Source organism: Plectropomus leopardus, chromosome 3 (assembly GCF_008729295.1).
Source record: "Plectropomus leopardus isolate mb chromosome 3, YSFRI_Pleo_2.0, whole genome shotgun sequence".
Classification (NCBI taxonomy): domain Eukaryota; kingdom Metazoa; phylum Chordata; class Actinopteri; order Perciformes; family Serranidae; genus Plectropomus; species Plectropomus leopardus.
The window spans coordinates 15,086,468-15,108,587 of NC_056465.1; the positions used below are offsets into that span (position 1 = coordinate 15,086,468).

At 38.2% G+C, this 22,120-nt stretch overlaps 2 protein-coding genes across 2 annotated transcripts; one reads left to right on the plus strand and one right to left on the minus strand.

Annotated features, from left to right (window-relative positions):
* Positions 1-829: 829 nt before the first annotated feature.
* axdnd1 (axonemal dynein light chain domain containing 1) lies at positions 830-15,052 on the plus strand. Its single transcript, XM_042483968.1, has 26 exons — positions 830-1,006; positions 2,684-2,841; positions 2,927-3,030; positions 3,520-3,613; positions 4,334-4,419; positions 4,523-4,579; positions 4,809-4,917; positions 5,094-5,215; positions 5,626-5,766; positions 5,948-6,052; positions 6,489-6,609; positions 7,551-7,652; positions 7,763-7,929; positions 8,134-8,203; positions 9,574-9,808; positions 10,168-10,384; positions 10,881-10,974; positions 11,234-11,424; positions 11,689-11,779; positions 12,033-12,176; positions 12,533-12,607; positions 13,278-13,319; positions 13,764-13,865; positions 13,987-14,075; positions 14,426-14,565; positions 14,663-15,052. Exons 1-26 carry the CDS (start codon positions 937-939, stop codon positions 14,773-14,775), a joined length of 3,039 nt encoding a protein of 1,012 aa, XP_042339902.1. The 5' UTR covers positions 830-936; the 3' UTR covers positions 14,776-15,052.
* Positions 15,053-15,336: 284 nt separating this feature from the next.
* On the minus strand, positions 15,337-20,555 carry nphs2 (NPHS2 stomatin family member, podocin). Its single transcript, XM_042484218.1, has 7 exons — positions 20,097-20,555; positions 19,235-19,338; positions 18,663-18,735; positions 17,526-17,608; positions 16,966-17,225; positions 16,084-16,162; positions 15,337-15,593 (listed from the first exon to the last, which is right to left on the minus strand). The coding sequence occupies exons 1-7, from the start codon at positions 20,419-20,421 to the stop codon at positions 15,384-15,386; spliced, it is 1,134 nt and encodes a 377-aa protein (XP_042340152.1). The 5' UTR covers positions 20,422-20,555; the 3' UTR covers positions 15,337-15,383.
* Between the last annotated feature and the right edge of the window lie 1,565 nt (positions 20,556-22,120).

Here is a 22,120-nt window from a genome sequence, read left to right on the forward strand (position 1 = left end):
ATGTATCAAAACTCAATTAGTGATTTATTCTTAAGAATGAATAGAAGTCACTGAAATTACCAGGTTCCTGAATCAAAAATGAATATTTAAAAGTTTACTTTGTTGGAGTTTTTGTAGCCTAATTGAAAAAAAAAACTGTACAAAGTCTGATATAGGCCTAATATGGTTATGCCTACTATATGCTATTGTGCACATAAGTTACCTTTTGTGGTATGAAATGGAGTTGTTATTATTATTATTATTAAAATTGAGCTATTGGTTTGAAGAATGTAACTCTAAAAATCAATACATCAGAATGTCTCCTTTTGTCATTAAGGATGAAAGTGATGGCGGGATTATTTTTTTTTTAAACTTAAATATTAGATTGTTTAAACCAAACAGTTGATACCAATAAACTAGCCAAACTATTGAATCATTAAACTGCTAATAGAATTAATCAGTGTCGAACATTAAATTACACGTTACTTGCTAAAAGATCCGTAAAGGATTTGAGTTTGTCTTAAGCATGACAGTGTCCTGATTTATAAAAATATATGCTGCAGGCCTAAATATGATCTCTTAAATAGGACTCGAATAGAATAAAATATATTTTTTTTGTTTTACGAATTAACTACTTTATTATTATTATTTGTTTATACTTTGGGCGTCATTTATAGGCTAAAAACAAGACATTTACAGACTAAACAAGGCAAAACGAGAGGTATAGGTGTCTCTCCAGTTGATAAAAATGAACAGACTTCAGCGTCCACCGAAAGCGCTGGGCGTTACCACGGCAACGCAACCAGGAAGTTGAACCTGGGGGGAGAGTGGAAGGGACGGTTTGTTTTTGTTTTGTTTTTACGGCAAATTAACTACCTTATCGTCCACATGACTTCGTCATAATTTCAGAAGTTGTTTGCCAAAACCTTATTGTAACATCGCCACTGCGAGCCCAGGATGTCTGCGTCCATGAGAGCCAATTCAGCACCAAGTTCATCGAGGCCGGAGCGAGCACTGGACACCAGAGGTGACGATAGTGATAGAGACTAGTTTACCGTTACAGTACTCAGTTAGTTTAACCAGAAGAGATAATGTTAGGAAAGCATTAGGCTACCCATACTGCCACAGAACACAGCACTTTCACACATTACAGTAAGGGACTGTACTTCATTTATCAGAGGAGGTGGGTGGCTGGTATTTCACTTCTTCCTCTTTTTTTTTCATTTTGACCCTCCCCAGTGCTAAAAAAAAAAAAAGAAGCTATATTTCCTTGTGCCCCCCTGAGTGGCTGGAGGGAAATGTATGACTCTCCCTTAACCATAAAAAACATATTTTAAAAAATCTCACCATATGTATGTATTTATGGAGCCCACAGGCGTTTCAGGATTTGGGGGCCTACCCCTGACTTCTATAAGGCATTCTGGAGTATCCTCCCCCAGGAATTTTATTTTATGAATAAGCCCTATTTTGATGCTTTTCAAAAATGTACTCTAGCTTCTTTTTTTACCCCTAGCATTTCTGTTTTTTTAATATTTGAATTTTATTTTCCTGATTAATCATTAATTTTGATGAATAACATATTATTAGTAGCTGTTGGTAATTAGATAGATAGATAGATATACTTTATTGATCTAAAAACTGAGAAATTGGGGAATAATGAGTAATTAGTATTACTTTGCAACTGCTATCACTAAAATTTAGAGAATTTTGAGGTGCTTGCACTTGAGTATTTCTATTTTAATCTACTTTATACTTAATACTCCACAACATTGTTCTTTTTAGTCCACCACGTTTGTCGGCTTAAGTTACTTTGAAAAATTAGATTAATAATAGACAATATAATCAACTATTAAATGATTACATATAATTAAAAAATACCCATAAGTATAAGTAGTAGAAGTATATTTAAAATGAGCCCCACCTTTAACTGCTGCAACATTATCTGGATTACTGGTGCGTTTTTTCAATGGCAGGCGGTCACACAAAATGCACTGCTTGAATAACACAGACGACACAAAACTGTTTTGATCAACAGTATTTTATCATTTTTGAAGGCTTTAATGCATAAACAAAATGACATATTATGACATCCAGGGTTTTTTAAAAAAGTATATTATTAAGTCTATCCTTATTTTTTTATAAAAACATATATACATACAGTCTACTTAGATCCAGATTAAAAAAAAACAAAACAAACAAAAAAAAACTCTCTGGGCTGAAGCCTCAGACACCCAGGCCTAAAAACGCCACTGAAGGAGCCAATGCAATGTGTGTTATCAACAAATGCTCAACTGTAACATTCAGAAAATCCTTGTTACTAGTGACACTAATGTTGACACTAACTAATGACACTAATTTTGTGTAATTTAAAAAACTATGAGTACGTATTTCTTTGGGGAAACTAATAAGTCACACTTTGTTTTAAATGCAGTGCACATCATCTATCACTTACTGCTTTTCAGATTACCTAAATACTCTTCTATCAGCTGAAATAATACTATTCTATCTGATGCACAATATCTCTTTCCTCCCCACAAGTTTTGATAAACTAAACAAATGTTGTCATATATATCCTTGTTCCTTGTGTGTGATGCAAGAAAAATATGTAAACATCAAAATGTGGAACAGCTACGGTCTATACAAATATACCATCCCCTCATACCAAAGTCAGAGTCTAGGTTTGTTTGATTTGATTTTTTCTCAGTGGCAGAACTGAATTGTCAAGTCCCAGCAGAGAGCAGAAAGAAACAACTTCCTCCTGTCAACAACCACATCATCCCAGATGAACTATTGGTCAGCCTTACCTCCACTGTCTGCAACAGGAGCACACTCGGGCACACTGCACACCATCGGCACTGCAAGGTACATTCAAGCCCTTTTTGTATGGTTATTTCTGTGTGGCTGAAATTAGTTGACACCAGTGTTTCTAAGATGACTTTGTTTACAGAGCTGTGGAATCAGACGGCCGGATGCTGTTTGGCATCACCCTCTTGGACGAAAGAAATACAAATTCTTTCTGGAGCAGCCAACGTCCTTGACTGGAGCTGGCAGGTGAGCTAAACCATCAACACATATGCAACAACCTAAACAATGTTGTTGCAACAATGTAGTTTCTTCAAAGATTAAGTTGAACTGAATGTCAGTCAGTGATGTTTTGCTATCTAGTCAACAATACATTCATATACATACATATACATATATAGTTATATGTATATACATATACATATAACTCTTTCAGCGCTGACAGCAACACATTTATGTATGTTTACTCTTGACACTAACAGAGGACATGATTAATACAAAGCCAGCTCAGATTCAGTTTAGCAATATCATAAGCAGATACCTTTTAAAACCAAACTAATTTTAGTTTCTGTATAAAGTTACTTATTTTTAATCAGATAATTATATTTTTCTTATATCGGGGCAACCTTTCATGTCTCAAAAAATCTCAAATCTGGATTCCTAAAATCTGCAAATGACCGAAAGAAACTTAATGTGTTTTTTTTTTTTCTTTCTTCTGTTTTGACGGTGCCCATACAGGGACATTTCGTTCCTGTGTGATGCTATGGAGACCCAGAGGAGGACTACACCCCTCCCACCACTGACTGACAGAAGTGGCACTGGAGATACACAGGTAAGGTGCCTCAGCTGAGGGCTGTGTTCAGCTTCAGCAAAACTTAGCTTAATGTTTATTTAAGCGAAAACAGTGGTCCGCTGAACACCTTGTTGTGTTATGCAAGTGCATTCCCTTATGTTATGGTGGGGTTTAGTTCAGTTCAGTTCAAAGGGGACAAAGAATTGACCTGAGAAACATATGTATACATCGTGAAAGCAATTTTAAAATAAAAACTAAAAAACGTAAGTACAACAAGTAAAGATCTGCTTGACATTTATTTATGTACAAATCACTGCTGACACCTCTGACATAGCCACCATTTTCAGACTGAACATGCCCCTGTTTCACTATCTGGCCTTTTAACCCTTTACCACAAAAATAAGGAGGGCCTTATAATATGCCTTTTTTGCTGACAGTTTTTTTTCTTAGCAACATAATGTGTGGTATAAAGCAAAAGCAAGGCTTTACAATGCATCAAAATCTACCAGATGTGACAAAAAAACAAGATATCTCAGCTCAAAAACCATAGTACTTCATTGTTCATTCTACCAAAGGCAAGGCAAACCAAGATTCAAATACATTTTTCATTTGAAGTAGTAGAATATTTTACAGTTGTCTTACAAATGCTGTGATTTACTGTAATAGTGCTGACTATAAATTCACATTTGCTGCCATTTATCAATATATGTACACAATTATACAGTGTGAAGTGATAACCACAGCCAGTCTGTCTTTCAGAACTTAAGTGTCTCAGAAAGTCTGATCCCAGAAGAATATCACATTGTCAAACACAAAGGGCTACGGAGCCTCGAGTTCTTTGAGGAGTGAGTCTGCCTCATTATGTTCATCTACTTTACTCATCTTTACTGTGCACTCTTACACTATAGTATTAATTATATTGATTCTCACTTTGCTTCTCTTCCTCAGTGCATTCACAGTGCAGCTGCAGGATGATGAGCAGAAGTTACGGGTCTTCCCTTCACTGTGAGTTCAAAAATATTATTTAATTTAATTTACAGATGAAGCTTAGTGGTGTGGTCTTCATTGGGAGAATTTCTTGCCTTACTAATAATGATACAGCTTAATAGTAGGGAGGAATACTACTATGTACTATCAAGTAGGCAAAGTTCTGATATTATAAGAGATAAATGTTGTTCAGGAAACACTTGAATGTGTAGTTGTACATATTTGTATGTATGATCTGTGTGTCCAGGCGGCCCAGTGGCAGACAGGAAGTGCTCCAGCTGATGAGGATAATGGACGACATGCTGGAGAAGGCTGGAGTGGATCAGCGGAGAGAGGAGCTGACTGAGCTCTCCCAGGTAGGCAGACGGAGTAGGCATTCATGCACAGAGAAAAATACAAATTGGTGCCACATCAGGGTTTGACGTTTTACGTCTATTTGGGTATTTATGTGCGTTCCTTCTTGCTAAAATGTGTGTATAAAAACAAAAGTGCTTGGATATTCTCAGAGACAGTTTATTCAAATGTCTTACAGATGGAGGGTCTGCTGGAGCTGGTGCAGGTTGAGCAGAATATATACAACATTATTTTCCATGAACTGATCAGGCAGGTCAGCGTGGGCTGTGCTGAGAGAGGACAGCTGCTTGCCAAACTCAGGTTAGCAGCCAACACATAAGGACAGTAACTGCTAGTAGTAATCGTGGAAGTTCATTTCAATCAGCATTTTACCCTTAACAAAAAATACATTGAAGTTTGATCTTCTTAGCAAATAAAATACACTGAGGGATTAAGCCAATCGAAATGGTGTAGGCTGAAGCTCAGGCTTATTATGCCTTCCTTTTTTACAGAACAAATTTAGTTCAGCCTCTCTCAAACTACATGGCACCACTTGAAGATAGTTTCATAAGACTTAAAACCACCTTATGTGAAATAAAGTTAAGTTAAAGTAAATTCTTAAATGTATTTTGACATAAAGTTTGAGAGACATTTTCCATTATCAGAAAATCTTTTCCAGTAATGACCCCAGAAAGCCTATTTCGCAGCAGCTCATGTGTTTGTGTGTCCAGACAGCGTTACCAGTCCCTGCTCGAGCGAATCCCCCGCTGCCTGAAGGCTCTGCACACTGAGGCAGTGGCACAGCGGGCTCTGGACCGCCGGCTCACTGAGGAGATCCACTGCATCAAGAGTTCCATCCAGCAGCTCAACACGTATGTAGGTCAGGTGTGAGACTGTGGGGTTATGATGAATGGATTGATTTTGAGCTGTAAAGTACTAGAACATGCTTATACAGGAGATAATAAACATAGGAAATTTAAATAATAGCACTGATTACAATGTGTGAATATGAAAAATGAGTGTGTTAATTTCTGTGTGTGTGTTTATCCTCAGGGAACTTGTCAGAGTCAGAGACCATGATGTCTTTGTGTCCCAGCAGGCAGAGCGTGCTCACCAGCAGCTGGCTGGGGCGCTCGAGCAGAGTAACACCAATTCAGAGTGAGTCCCTGGTAAGACTGAACTGAACTACTGTTCATTCAGTCAAAGCCAAGTGTTTGTCAGTTAGTGCATTCCAAAATTCACCAGTGTAAACATTATAAACATTTCTGGTCGATATGAGTGATTTATTTCAAGCAAAATGTATTTGCGTCTTCGTCAAAAAATGAGTAACACAGTAAAATTTGATACTTTGACAGATGCACTAGATATCAGGTACTGCTATCAGTGCATCCATGTTGTAATGTACACAGTAGTAGTTATTATATCATTAATTATTACCACAAAATATTTTAGTGTTTCAAGGAAGCAAAAAGTCTAAGTCAAAAAGTCCTCTGAGATGGAGTCTAAATGCAACAGAGGTTCAGTAAGCATACAGTGCAAAAGTACAACATGTGACCAGGTGTTCTGTCTCAAATGGTCCTTGTACTCTTGTCAGTGTGGTCCAGGGTTACCACGAGCTGTATGAGCTGCAGAGGGGACGCCTCGAGGCTCAGCTGCTGCAGATGACTGAGGAGAAAGACTGCTGGAGTCAACTTACCCTCTGCCTCGCCCTCAAGGTGTGTCAGTCAGGATCTAGTCTTTTCTTTCAATTCGACTCATCTTGCATGTTTGAGGGTGGTGTGCATAATTAATAGTTGATTAACCCTTTAACGCCTGGATTGACATCAATATTCTTGTGTAGCATTCAGTCTCCTTTCACTAGCATTTAAACCTCGTGACACCTGAGAAAATTGGTTTGATTTCTGTAATTGCAAAAAAAAAAAAAAAAAATAGTTAAAGGTGATCCATTAAAGGGCTTTTTGGGGGAGTTTTTCCTTATCTGTTTTGAGAGTCCAAAGACAGAAGGATGTTGTATGCTGTAAAGCCCTCTGAGGCAAATGGTATGTCATACCAGGCTTTATAAATAAAATTTACTGACTTGACAGGACAAAAAATGACATGAAAATTAGGGGGATTATTCTATCAGAAAAACAGGGAAAATGTCAAGAAAACTATAAATGTAATTCTTTTAATTAGATATTTGCTGAAGAGAATCTCCGCAGACCTGAGTGTATGACAGGTGCATCGGAGAAGGGTGCAATTTATAAACAAAGAGAGAAACGCATGCTCACTGTTCAGCTTACTACAGACGTATTTATAAAATTAATATAACCATGTTTCGCTCCAGCAGATGTCCCTCGGGTAATTATAGATTTAAAATTATGTTACAGAAAAAAAATGCATATCACTTAGCACTTTCTTCTGTCTTGTCTTTACTTTTATTTTTTGTTATTTTCAAATACATTTTTACATAGCTTTTCAATCATTTCTTGCTTTTGTGGCCCTTTCTTGTTTAGTTGCTCATTGCTTTCTTGCCTTGTTTTGTTGCCTTGCAGTTCCTTGAAAGGAACTAAAACAAGTCCAGTTGTCAACGAAACAGCACTTATGAATACCGTGACCTGGATGACTGAGAACCTTCATCGACATTGTAAGGATCTGATTTTTCTGTGATTGTCAGGTGATCAGTGTGAAGAAGCTGCAGCAGATCAGTCGGCTGCATATCATCGAGCAGAGCTGGTTCAAGACGGCCGAACACTGCAGCCTTTACCTCGCTATGAAGGTAATAATGCAGTTCCTAGCTCATAGCAAAAACACTCAATGCCCTAGATGACTCTTTAGATATATCCCTGATTGTTCATTTACACTATGCCTTTGACAATCAAAATGTAGGACACGGAGGAGCTGAATGTCATCATGGAGCTTTCTACCTACTGGAAAGAGCAGCTGACTGCTTTCATGTCCCAGCTGAAGAAGACTGAGGATGCTCAGTCTGAACAGATGTGTGCCATCCAGCAAGGCATCGCCAAGTGGCTCGCCTTCTGCACAACACAGAACAAGTAAGGCCAAGCTAAGATATCAAAGCGTTTATGTAAGGTTACATGATTATCCATTAGTATAAAGCGCTATCAGTTTAAGATAATGTGTTTTTCTGGAAAACCGTAATAGCCCACTCAACACCTGGTGTGGTGTCAATGATTAGCAAATGAAAAAGATTGATCTGTGTGTGTATTCTACCAAAGATGCTCTTACTCTCTTTCAAGGTGTCCTGACCCAAAATATGAGAAAGCATCTCTGGAAAAGATTCATGCTGATTTGAAGCAGTGGTCAAATGTAAGAGAGTACATTTACTTCCTCTGTGTGTGTGCATGTTTTTCTCCTACCCATCAGTGTTATTGTGAATGTATGTGATGTATCTCACCTTTGTCTTCCACTTGTGTCTCTTATTTCTGACAAAAGTCTCATTGTCATCGAGTCTGTCTCAGCTCTGTCACGTTTCTGATGTAATCACATCATCTTTTCACTTTCACCTAACTGATCAGCTTCAAATCTCTCATTATTACCATCACTTGTCATGTCTGATGCTCCTCATCTATGTCATGCTGTCATCCGTCCCTTTCATCTTGGCTTTCTCGTATCAGTCAACCACTGATCACTCGTTACTCATCTGTGTCTCTGTCTGAAAATCCTTTACCAATTGGAAATTGGCAAGACACCCCAGGAGAAAACATAGTTTTAAATGCACTGGTTTGAGATTTTGGACTATATTGCTGTCCTCCTCCAGACTATTCATTTTAGTCCAGATTTTTGTAAATTCATTTCAACAATGCCTTTTTTTTTGCAAATTTAAACACATAAATTTCAGAAAACTTGTAATACAAAAAATAAATGTCTAACTGTAAGTAATCAGCTGGGGAAGTTTCATGGTGATATCTATTAGCAGAAATGTTTGCCCTGTTCACCTGTAGTGTTTTATTTTTGTCTAAAAAATGTAATATTGAAATGCAATTTTATAAAATTATTTTTTTCCCCATACTCCGAGCCAGGAATTTCCACTTCAGTAGCACTTACATACACAAACCTTTCCAGTTTTATTCCCATTTATATTCTCAAGGTTTTGTACAGAGGGATTCATTCAAACATCATTCATAAGGTGATTTATTTAAGGTTTTATTCCTATTCTAGAAATATAGTGAAGATTAATTTTTTTTCTGATTTATGGAGTGATAAAAAGAGATATCAAAAATTATTTTAAAGACTCTGCTTTTAAAGGAAATCTGTGCAAATTTAATTAGATAATTAATCTTTTGCATATTTCAACAAACTTTCAGAAAATCTGTAATACAAAAAACAGTTATAGATATTTCAGTTATTTACTGGGTGAGTTTTATGGTAAAATCAGTATGTTAAAAAATTATAATTATAATTATAAAAATAAGTATGAAAGTAATTGGTGTAGGTCTCAGTTGAGAATTGATGTTTAAACAATCTTTAAACCAGGACAAACTAGTTTTTCAGCATGTTTAAGGTATTTTTTTCTGTCTATGTTGTAGGTAGTGGACATTTTGACAGTCTGAGATTAGATTCTATTCCAAATGTGTAGTGGATAGTGGATATTTGGCGCATACAGTATGTCTAGTCAGCAGCTGAGTTTTCTTTTTTTTTAATATTGAAGTCCTCCTCTGTACTCTGTTTCTCTGCAGACATTGGCCCTCCAGTGTGAACGCTACCAAGGTGACAAGCTGCTTTCCTGCCAGCAGACACTGGGTGAGCTTGGCCATGTGCAGGAAAGATGTCTAAATATGAGCCTTGAGCTGTTCAGAAGACACCCCTCTTCTGATGGTGAACCCCCCGCAGGCCAGCGGGCCCTACAAGAGCTGGAGAGCGTCCTATCTGAGCTCCTCAAACAGCTGGATGAACAAGTCAGTGGAGAGAAAGGTGAGAGCTGATAGAGGCACAATTTTGAATAATTTAAAAAGATCAAGAAACCATGATTCTGAGGCCGACAGGTAAGTACAGTATACACTGTCATTTGGCGCTTCTTCAGTTTTTTGCTTGACTGTACTCCGAATAGAAATGTGTAAAGAAACAGAACTGATGACAGCTGCAAAATCAGGACTTTGGTTAGCGTCACAGTGTTTGGTCCTGACACAAAAACACGTACACACTCATAAGCTATAGCCAGACAGCCACAGAATCTCCATATATCTGTTACTTGTTTTAATGGTTCAAAATAAGAACAAATGTTTCTTGTTATAACTAATGTGTTGAAACTGATTCTAGTCATGCTGTTTCAGGGATCCACAGACAGATCACGTCACTGCGTGGGTTGATAGAGTCCTGGGGTTCCAAGCTTGGTGCAGTGATTGGTCATCAAGAAATGATGTCTGTCTCTGACGGGCTGAAGCTGGAGAAGGAACTGCAAAACTGGCAGAGTTTGGCGGAAAAAGCCTCTCAGAACGTCTTCAGCATGCAGACAGAGAATGAAAAGGACAAAAACAAACCTGACATATAGTAAGTTTTGACAGGGGATGTAATGAAAAGACATATGCCTCATTTATCAACATTTTGTTGATATGTTTGTAATATACTCTCATGATAAAACTTTTGAATGTTCTGCAAGAAAAAATTGATATTCTGTGTGTTTGTGGAGCAATTGTATACATGTTTTATTATGTATACTCACATATGCATATTTTATTATGCTTACTCCTGATTCACAAACACTGTGATCTGTGACATATTATGAGAAAGTCTTAAAGTAACACAGCAACAAATTTTCACTAATGCGTGCAAATTGAGGCTAACTTTTAGATATATGTTTGGTAAAAGTTTTTTGTTGGAGTTTTTTTCTTTACAATCTTAGTTTTAAGATTTTATGTCTTTATTAACACACTGTGTTTATTGCTTGTGCTAAAATGTAATAGAAAAATACAACTTAGAAATTAAAATGACGTGTCTCAATACTGAAATTCCTGTTTCTGTTATGTGTGATTGTTTCTTCAAATAGTAGAGAAGCAGAAAATGTGTTAGATAAAGTGCAAGAGTTCATAAGCAGCCTGACGAACTTCACTGATGGTGAGAACCAGAGACTCAGTGAGCAGGTCAGTACAAACCACGTTCACTCAACACATTTTCAAAAATGTTCACTCGAGTGTTTTGAAACAAACATATCAGCTCCATAAATGTGATGCTCAGATATTATACAGACGATTCATCCAAATGGCCAAACACGTATGTTTCAGGAAGTCACTTAGGTGACAGCAAATACTTTATTTGCTGTGTTATTTTTAATTAATGTGTTTGTTTGCTTTAATATTACAAGGTGCTTCCTTTGAGTTTTAGTATTTCCTCTCCCACCAGGCCAGTTCTATTCACATGGCTCAGACCCGCTGGATGTTGGATCTGTTGCTCCTCATGGTACCTGACCATGGTGAGAACAACGACCAAGTACAGGAACACTACTACATTACAAATGTCTCCGTACAGACACTGGATGAGGATGCCAAGATGCTGGCAGAGAAACTGGACTTTTTTTCTATATACATCAGCAGGTACCAGAAGTTTTTACTTGTTTTTACAATTTGCAGTTACCAGAGTAAGTCACAATTAGTGCACAGTACAATAAGTACACCTTTTTGTCTCACACAAGTGCTGAACTGAATTTTGATGATAACCTATTTACACCACACATACTGACTAACATCACATAGAAATGAATGTTGGCTAAAGTATGTTTAGTGTAAGATTGAAAGGATCATCAGAGGGGGGTTTTCTCTATGATTTACTTATCAGGAAATGTGTGCTTTTGACTCCAGATCTTGCAAGCTGATTCTGGAGGAGCAGATTCTGCACAACTCACGTGAAGTTGAGGTTGAAAATGAGATGAATGAGTGCAAAAAGCTGCAGGTAAACAATGTTCTGATACAGAATTAGATACAAGCAAGGAACTGGGCTATCATCAGATCCGAAAACGTTTACATTTCACCAGTAATCATTACTTTAAATACACTAGAAAAATCAAGAGATGCATCATGTTCCATTTTGAGACCAGCTTGTTGTGTTCAAGTATTACAAAGCTCCAGAAGAGGGAGCCACACTGCAGTCACATACATGGGTAAGATAAACCTTAAAAACCTGGATCTGTACTATCTGTCCTCAGACGGAGTGCAGTGACTGGGTGGAGACCTGTTTAATCCTGCTCTCTGGAGTGACAGGTGGTCCTGTGGGGCTGCCTGTCCGACAGGCTAACCCCGCTTCCAGCAGTGATGTCACAGTCTCTCCAGCAGACAGCATGGAGCCTTTGGTGAGGAGTCCATTTTAATACAACCCACATGGATAAACCTTATATTTTAAATTATTTAATGATTGTATTTTTTCTTTAGTTTACATTGGCCTAAGATGAGCATGGGTGTAGTTTTTAAAATATATATATTTTCATGTAGTTTTGTCTTTATTATTAAAGAAATAACTGGTGTCAGGTGACTGGCCATGTTGCTCTTGCTACAGTGAAGTAGAGCCGACAAAATAGGAGAGTTTGCATCAGATTTTACTGTAGTCAAGGTCAATGTGAGAAGAATGAGAAACTTTGTGTGTGTGTGTGTGTGTGTGTGTGTGTGTGTGTGTGTGTGTGTGTGTGTGTGTGTGTGTGTGTTTGTGTAGGTGAACGTGGAAGTTTCAGCTGATCCTACAGCAAACAGTGAGGTCAAAGATGAGACTGAGGCAGAACTAAGAGAGGTGAGTCGTATTACTGCAACAGCTGTGGAGTACAAGTGAGAAACTTATGATACCATGTTACTGTGAGACTGCTCTTTAGAAAATGGAAAAAAGTTTGACTACACAACCCTAAACTTGTTTTGGAGCTCATCTCTTGTTATTGGACACACTGTGGAGGTCATTCACACATCCAAACATTTTGTAGTGAGTTAAAGGCTAAAAAGGAGAAATGGCATGAATGCTATTGATGATAAAGGGCAACAGGCAGTAGTTAGACAGTCTATTATTTGATCAGATGATCAAGTTTGAACTCCTGTCTCAGTCAATATCTGCCCTCTGAAATTTCACTGAATAGGCAATTAGGCCTAGAGCAGTCAGGTTTTCATTGTGAGTTAACAAATTGATGGACCTTTTGTCCACATCTTTAATCCTATTTTCAGTTGAGTGTTTGCTTAAACATTTTATGGCCTTGTCACAGTATAAATGACTGTAAGTTGTAGGTTGAATAATGACATTAAATAGAATTGTATTTACTGACTAGAGCTGTTTGTTTCCCATTTGTTTGAAAATCATGGAGTACAGTTTATTATAATGATAATTTGGGATTTGTTTATTGAAATAACCAAATTAATGTTACAGTAATCATGATTCTAATGATGAGGGCAGTGATGATTCTCTTGTGTCTCCACAGTGTACTGCTGAAGGACATGAAACACAACAAGAGGCTTCTCAGGTATCGATATAATTTCCATCAAGTGTACTTAGTTAAATTATTGTCTACACATAAGGGTAAAAATAATTTTAGGGTATCTCATCTGATATTCTGAAAATCCTGGGGCAGTCTGGAACAGTGACCACAGACATCTATAGTTCAATGTGAATGTTATAGAGTTAGTTTGTGAGATAAAAGACACAATTTACAAAACATGTATTTCTTTGAATTGTATTGACTGCTCCCTCAGATCAGGAAATCTTTGGAGTATCTATGAATTTGGAGATCTGCATTGAAGACAGAACAGTGTGAAGAAATGAGATAATTTCTTCAGGATTACAGGGAATTTTACAAAAGAGTCTTATAAAAGAAACATGATTGTTTTACACATTTTTGTACTGTATTAACCACACTATTTGGCAAAAAATGAACAGTGATTTTGTTGTTAATGTTGTTAACCTGCAGGGGGAGCTAATGGTTTGTGAGACTCCAGTGCTGAAGCTGATTGGCTATGATGGAAACATTACACAAAGAAAGCTGGGAGAGAGCAGTGTCTACCTGAACGGGGTCAGACAGTTAAATTACACACTTTTTCAGTGTTAGCATTCTTTCACAGTGTATAGAACTGAACAAACTGTCTATCTGACATCTGTCTGTCTCTGTGTCTGTCTCTGTGTCTGTCTATCAGACTGATTTGGTTATATCTCCAGCAACAGATGAGGCCCAGAAAGCTTTTAGTGATCTCACCACAGTAGGATTGCTGCAGCAGGAACTGCAGTAGGTTAACTTTATTATTGTTGAGTGGAACACTGTTTTTTTATGTCCTCCTAAACTCAATGTTGTTGTTTTTTTTCATGACTCCTCTTATGACACTTGCTGGCTATTGTCTTTTTTGTGTCTCCCATTAATTGTTTCCTTTTTGTCAAAAATTACTCAAAAAGAAACTTTTACAACTTGCAGATTCAAGTGGAGTTTATTCAGCAAAATCCCATTGTGGAAATAAGTTTGTTGGATGTCCACACATCAGCTGAGTTTCTGTAGTTGTTCAGAAATAGAGAGTGGACCTCTACTGAATTGTGGATGTGAAAAGGACATCCAGGTCAAATTTCTCTCCGTGTGTGTGTCAGTGACTCAGAGCTGCGGGTCCAGAGTGTGGAGCAGCGAGCCCTGAAGGCTGAGGAAGCTCTGCAGGCAGCGCTGGAGAAGATTCAGAACCTGGAGAGACAACTGCAGGGTCAACCCAGTCTGGAGGTCAAATGTAGTGAAGGTACAGACTAAACAAAAAAAAATCTATAAACTTTTGACTTAGACAGAGAGACAGTATTAACGCATTTGGGTGGTACATGGATTTGTTTGTGTTACAGAGAAAAAGAAAACACCTCCACTTTCTCCACCAGCAGTGACAACTCCAGCTGCCCCAAAGAAAACCACAGCTGAAACCAAAACAAGTGGCACCAAAAGGACCAAGAAACGGTGATTTGACGTGATCAGGAGGTGTTATAACTTTATGTTTATAAACTATATTTGAAATCACTTTTAGGGTTTTGTATTTCATGCATTTTCATAGTCGTAGCAAGATTCATCATCTGCACTCCATCACAGTTTAAAAGTAGTAAAGGAAAACCACCCAAAGATATTAAGACTTCTGGCACGCATTACCAACGCTGGCTTGTTGTGGTTTTGTTTAACCTTGTAATGTGTTTTTGACTCGCAAGTTAAGGAAGATTAGTTTTTGTTGCCTTTAAAAAATAAAGTTTCTGCAGACGTTACTTTTAAATGAGTTCAACTTTGGAGATTTATTTTCAAATACAACACAAACTCACTTATCCTTCAGTTTAGGCTCTCAGATCCTCCATAGATAAAGCTCACCAGTGTAAAACATTCAAAAGCTCCAAACAATTAAGTCATATTTGAAATCATGCTTAAATCAACAATCATTTAACTCAAGGTTACACTCTTTAGCATGATCAAAATCTCTATTAAACTCAACCGTTAGCTGAGAATCACTGGCTTTAATTTGCCTCTGTTAGGTGTTTAGGAATAATTCATTATGAACTTTTCAGCAATAATAAGCTTTCATGTCTATCACATCATTGGCGAGTCTGTGTCTGGCTCCGCCTCTGTCGTCCCTCCTTCTCCCTCCACAGCAGGAGGAGGAGGGGGTGGTAAGGATGAGAGGTCAGGGGTCACGCTGAGGAGATCTGGAGGGAGTGGAAGGACCAGGGCAGGATGGAGGAGACGGAGGGAGGCCCTGAACCCCTCCCAGACATCTCTCTCCCCTTCTGCTGCTTTGACCTGATGGAGAGACGGACTGATGTCGGAAACGTATTTATACTACTGAGAAAAATGATCCCCCTGGCAGAGGTAAACCTAACTTTACAGATCTGAAGAAGCATTGATCTGCATACTAAACCAACGCCACGCTCTGGGATGAAAATACAGAAAAAAATATTAGAATGGAAATGGAAACAAAAGTGCATTGAGTATTGGAAGGCTCAGGAACAGAGATCAGCCACTGGCTTTATTTGCTGTCAGCTGCTGTCTTTGAAACTGCCACTAAGTTAAGCCAAAGACATGTTCTGATTGTACACAGAGGCTTTACTAAGGTTTTTCTACCTACATTCCACAAGTTTTACAAATAATACGCTTTCTGAAATGGTAACTGAAAATGCATTAACCATGAACATTTAAAATGCAAAAACAAGTATTAAGATACAGTAAACAAACATCTGATTTTTAAAAAGGTAGTATAGTTTTATATATTTTATAGGATATAGTTACTCACTTTGGCCTGCTGTTGTCTCTTGGCCTCAGCTTCAGCAGCCAGACTCTGCTGTAACTCCACAGGAAAACTGAGCTCGTCTCTGACAGAAAATCAAACACACGCCCGGTCAGCAGTACAGTACACCACAAATCTCTACATTCTTCTTGCTGTTTACCTGGAAAAATCAAAGCTTTTATAAGAAAAAGAATTTGCACACAGAAAGTGAATCATTTTTTCAGGAGCACTGCTAATCCATTGTGTTGTACAAATCAGATCTTAAAAAGAAAAAAAAAATCTTGATTCTTTCAGCAATTTAAAGCATCAGCTGTGAATATGAGGTAATACTGTTAGGCCCTCACTTTTAAAGCGCCCCATTGTGCCTTTTGCACTAATATTGAACAATCAAAAGTCGTCACCCAGTGAGGGAGGGCCATCAAGATCAGACTGTACCAGGGCCGGCCCTAAACCTTGGGGGGCCAAGCAGATTTGATTAGACAGAACAGTTTACAGAAGTTAGCCTGATTACTGATCCCTCATTTCACTTTCACGCTGATGTTTGTTTTTTCTCTTTTTGTGATCAGAGGGGTAGTTTGGTTTAATCCTCTCACTCAAGTTGTAAATACCAAAACCTGCTGTGATACAAGGGGGAGGCCTTGCATAATTTGCTTAGCCTATGCACTTCCATAGTGAGTGTAGGGTCGCCAACCTCTGCTTTTGGGACATGTGAAGCGTTCTTGGTGGCCGTCTGCTGGACATGGGGCCCTAAACTTTCACTTCCCAGAATGCATTGATGCCACATGATGTTATGTGAGTTTTAACCTTGACTTCCATTGAAACACACTGAGATACAGATGCAGCTGAGGAATCACAATTAATGTTTTCATTTTTTATCTTCAGTCTTACATGTCTGCTCTCTCCACCCTGATGCCCCAATGACAAGCAACAGAGTCAACCGCTGCTTGTATCTGCAGTCCAATCCTCCTCCTGTGCAGCAGGACGTGGCTGAATGTGTGCTGTGCGAGAATGTCTCTGACTGCTGCTTCGACCACAGTCTGCAGGACTGTGGTCAAACAGGAAAGAGCCGTGCTGCACAGAGCTACGTTCTCTATCTGGTAATAACACACTGCACTCAGCTCCGGCCTCACCAAGTCCTTTGTCACCACCTGCATACAGGCATATGAGAAGTCACAAATTGAATGCAATTAAAGCCTTGTCACTGTCTCACAGATTAGTTTAGCAGGGGGTAGCGTTTAATTTCCTCACTATCCTAAAAGGTTAAGAAACACTAACAAAGATTTAAACTTCTGTTGCTGTTGAAGTGACGAATAAGTCTGATCTCTTTATGGACTGTGAAAGGTGTACTGTATGCGCAGGGAAGGTGCATATACAGTTAACAGTTAACATTTTTACATATTAGGTTGAATGTGAATATGTCAGTAGTGTTTTGCTTTACTGTGCTGTACCGTGTGAGAAGGAATCTTCAGCATGTTCAGTCGTATGTCGACCTTGTGACACACATCTAGGATTGGGAGGTAGAAAAGAAGACCTGGAGAGGGGGAGGAAAAGGGTTTGATCTAAGGACAGATTTTTTATATTAAACTAACTGTTAACCCCCAAATCAAAAATACATATTTTTCATTTACACATAGTCCTATTTATCTGTCTAGATTGTTTAGGTTTGAGTTTCAGATCTCTGACACCTCTATCATCTGTAGAGATGTCTGGCTTCTCTTCAATATAATGAACAAGGTTGCACTCTGCTTGTGGTGCTCAAAGCACAAAAAAAATCAACATCAATGTCTCTTTCTATAAATCATGACCTATTTACTCAAGATATTCCACATACCTTGATGTGTGCAGTTTTATGTAGGAACTATTTTCTTTCTACTGGACTGCACCTTCTAACTGTGTTACTGCACAGAAGGAAGTGTGCGTGTACTCATAAGGAAGAGGCTCATGACAGCGCGAGATGTAAACATTAATGATGTCCTCTTCACCTGAGCTGTAACTTTAGTTGGCTCAGTGGTGCTAGGTCAGCTAGAAGTGGATGCACACTTTGTTGTGTGTGGTGATCCAGTTGGGGGGTGTAGTTCAGTGGAGAGAAAATATTTCCCACATGAAACTACTCAGAACAAGGTCTTGAGTAACTGCATCATGATTTCTGGAAAGAGACAGATCTGTTGAGTTTTTCAAATGTGTTTTTGGTGATTTGAGCACCACAAGCCGAGTGTCTTCTAGTTCCATTATGTACATGAGGAGGCAGACAACTCTAGAGCTGATATCTCCAACACTCAGCAGCTCACACCAAAACAATCTAGAGTGATAAATACCACTTCAGGTAAATTATGTATTTTTAGATTTTGGGATGAACTGCCCCTTTAATTACAAGTATGTTTTATTAAAAATGATTTTCCTAAGACTGTTATATGAGAGAATGCATGCAGATGACTAACACAATTTTAACTTAAACTTTACATGATTTAGCTGTATGATGATCACCTGCCAAGCAAACCCAACAGCAATTCAAACAATGACACACAACCTCAGAAATGGCAAGTTAACTGTTTTGCACTAAAAAAATGAAAGTAATTGGTGACAACCTGGTCCTCTGGGTTTTCCACGCAGTAGATGACCCAGTCTAAAGATCACAGCTCTCTCATGCTCCCTCACCACCTGTCAGTCAAACAATGATACGCATCTGTCACTAAATATGAGCAGAAGACAATGTTTGCTGAAGTGTCCAGTTAACATACAACACCAGAATGCCATCTTTAATGCAGTACTTTTGTTCAGTAACAAACAGTGTAGTCAGAAAGTAGTGGGGCATTGACAAATTTTACTGTGTTTGACTCAAGATGAAACAATGGCTATGAGGTGAAAATAGTACCTCTACATTAAAAATAGCTGACTTTCATGCTAAGATTCCCCAACATTCATTAATTTCTTCAAATATTTTACTTCTTGTTGAGGTTGAAAAGGTAGAAATAGTGTTTTGACCATTCAGAGATTAAAATTAAATGATAAAAATCTCTATCTTTTACATCTCCATCACAAACTACACGTGCCTAGCTGGTTTTACTCATCTTAATCCTTTGCATAAATTTAGAAGGAATCTCACTCATAATTCGAACATTGAACAGTTTTTGGTTTCTGTTAGGCCTGTGGTTCATACTTTGACACAGAACCAGATGGAAAGTGGGAAGAAGAGGAGAACCAGAGCAAAGACGAAGACCATCAGCAGCCACTCAAACACTCCCAGGCTCTTGCGCTTCAGACCTGCAGAGATCCACAGTACTTAGTATGAAGAAATACAACCAAGAACTGATAAAATAGAATTCAGAGTAAAGTTAAGCATTTTCATAAGAGCTGCCAATGAGTTATGATTTATCAATATCAAGAAAAAATTCTGGATTAATTTATTTCTTTTTCCACATGCCTCAATTTACATTACTATTTATTTAACCCTTTGAAACCTGGATTGACATCAGTTGCTTTTGTGCTGCGTTTAGACGACTTTCATTAACCATTTAAAATCGGAGCAGATTGGTTTGATTTCTCCCACATGGGAAAAGGCAATGAGCAACTTTGCAAAAACTGCAAGAAAACCTGCAAGGAATTAGTCGGTGACAAGAAAATGCCCTGATTTATTTTCTTAAATGGGGTATCCAAAAAAAAAAAACTAGACAAAAATGTCAGGAAAACTTTATTTTTATTTTAATAATATTTTAAAATTATCTTAAAGAAAAAGTAGTCAGTTTTCTTGTTTGTTTTTTAGCTTTTGTTGCTTATTTCCAGGTAATTTATTATAATACTATAAAATATTATTAGAATATTTTTGGGCCATGTCTAGTTAATTTGCTCAATGCCTTCTTTTGAAAGAAATCAAATCAACGTGCCCAGGTTTTAAAGGGTTAATTATCTGTAATTCTTTCACAAGTGTCTACATCCCTAGGACATAAAACAATCCATAACATTGGTAAAATCACTGTTAAACTCTCCCCTCACTGTGTGTAAAATGTATGCCCTCGACTTACCATCCTGCTCTGCTGCTTCCAGGAGCCCCAGGTTCTCCTCCTTGACCTCCTCCTCTCTCACGCTGTCTATGTCCACCACGGTGGACTTCACCTTCACTTCCGTGTCCTGCTCTACCTTCACCTCATTTGTCTCCAGCTTCTCTTTCTGTGGCCTCTCTTTCCTCACTGATGATGCCTTCGATGGCCTTTGTCGGTGACTTCTGGGAGGCACCGAGGCTCCACTCTCCCTCTCCTTCCTGGGCGTCATTCTGGATCTCGGAGGAAGACTGGAGTGGACTTTGGAGGCCTTCTCCATACTGGCTGGAGGCTCTGCAGTAAAGAGCATAGGAGTGATGTTTCTATTTGGATGTTCCTGCTCAGTGGGTTAGTGGACGGTTCTCTTTTTGGGTGAAAGCAGAGAAGCAGGAGGACATTTTGCAAGTTTTAATGCTGTGAGTTGCTTCCTCTGGCTGGAGGTTTGTAAATGGAGACACTGGTGCTGCCGTCTCAGACAGAATACATAGATGACTGTTGGAATGTGGGAGTAGGACAGCAGTGGGAGTGCCACTTGCCGCCCTCTCTGTCTTTTTCAAATTTAAGGTCAGTGAACTTCTGTGAGCGTGATATTCAATCAGGCTATATGCTGTCAAAGCAGCAAACTAAATTAAAAGAAAATGATAAGTGAGAAATTTGAAAAAACATCAAGTGATCTTTTTCACAGATTCAGAAGGGCATTATAAGACATAAATCCAAATTTCCAGGGGTTGCTGAAATAAGTTTATTTCAGCAATTGTCTGTTTGCATAATTCTTTGCTAATTCTTACCCAAAAGCTTTTGTAAGGGTATAAACAATGGCAGTAGTACCACATTTTTGGTCCTCCTTACTGAACCTAATCTCTTCTCTTAAAAAAGTAAAGATAAACAGAGCTTTTCCTCATTTCTAAGTAGAAAAACAAAATGTTGGTCTTACATTTGGTATATAGCATGGTAACACATACACTATATATAGTTATATGTGACCCGATAAAATCACTGACATCATTGCTTTGGAAAGTGAAGGTGCATGCCAGTGGGTGTCTTGTGGGAACATTTTTAATTGTATGCCATTAAATCATGCATAGAACATGCTACTTGAGTACATGTCATATAAAATATAAAACATGCATACTAATTGCATTAAAAACCTTTATAGCTCTAGTCCATTTGAATGGATTTTGTTTCTCCCTTGTAAAACCAGTGCCATCCTGAGAAGTCTGTGGTCCAGAATTCAGATGACTGCTGGAGCACATTGTGTCAGTGGAGCTCAGGGAGTCACGGTGCATCTTCAGTGGGAATGTGCAGACTCAGGCCTCTCCTTTCCAAAGAGCTGATGAAGTTTTTTTTCTCTGTTTTTACAGGAAAAGACACAAAGTATCCTCCCGAATATATCCTTAATTAAACTGAAAATTAATTATGTGGCCTAGATGTTTTTCTGCTACGGAAGTCCTGAGTCTAATTGTGTGCAAACCAAGGCAAAGGCAACGGTGCCTATAGGGTTTCCGATAATACACTGTGGTTGAACCGGGGGCCAAGTTCCTGGTGGTTAGAGGGCCACGGCTCAATGTGTGTGTAAATATGGCACTTGAATCAATATGAAGACGTCAGTATGAGTGCATTATTAAATACTGAGAGTAACATTATCCTGAAATTTGGGCACATGGATATGGGAACCGTATTGTTACATATTGAATAATTAATTTCACTTACATGCACACACAAATGTTGAGTTACATGTTGTGATTTTGTGTCTCTCTTTTTTTAGCCGTTATAAGGTCCTTCTGAGGTAATTTTGCATATTGTTTTGGTCATTTTGTGTCTCCTTGTGGTTGTTTGGAGTGACTCTATGGTCATTTCTACTTGTGGTTGTTTTGCCTAATTTTGTATTTTATGGATCTTGCATCCCTTTGTGGTTGTTTTGTGACTTTTTGAGATCATTTCGTGTCAGGGTTTTTTGGGGTTGTTTTGTGTCTCCTAATTTTTTTTCTCCTTGAGGTTGTTTTGAGTCT

Coding starts and splice junctions, on each gene's coding strand:
- axdnd1 (XM_042483968.1), top strand. CDS start 937: ATGTCTGCGTCCATGAGAGCCAATTCAGCACCAAGTTCATCGAGGCCG. Junction 6,610..7,550: donor CCCTCTGCCTCGCCCTCAAG/GTGTGTCAGTCA, acceptor TGTGATTGTCAG/GTGATCAGTGTGAAGAAGCT. Junction 9,809..10,167: donor ACAAGTCAGTGGAGAGAAAG/GTGAGAGCTGAT, acceptor ATGCTGTTTCAG/GGATCCACAGACAGATCACG.
- nphs2 (XM_042484218.1), bottom strand. CDS start 20,421: ATGCTCTTTACTGCAGAGCCTCCAGCCAGTATGGAGAAGGCCTCCAAA. Junction 19,339..20,096: donor GGAAGCAGCAGAGCAGGATG/GTAAGTCGAGGG, acceptor GGATCTCTGCAG/GTCTGAAGCGCAAGAGCCTG. Junction 15,594..16,083: donor AGAGACAACAGCAGGCCAAA/GTGAGTAACTAT, acceptor TCTCTCCATCAG/GTCAAAGCAGCAGAAGGGGA.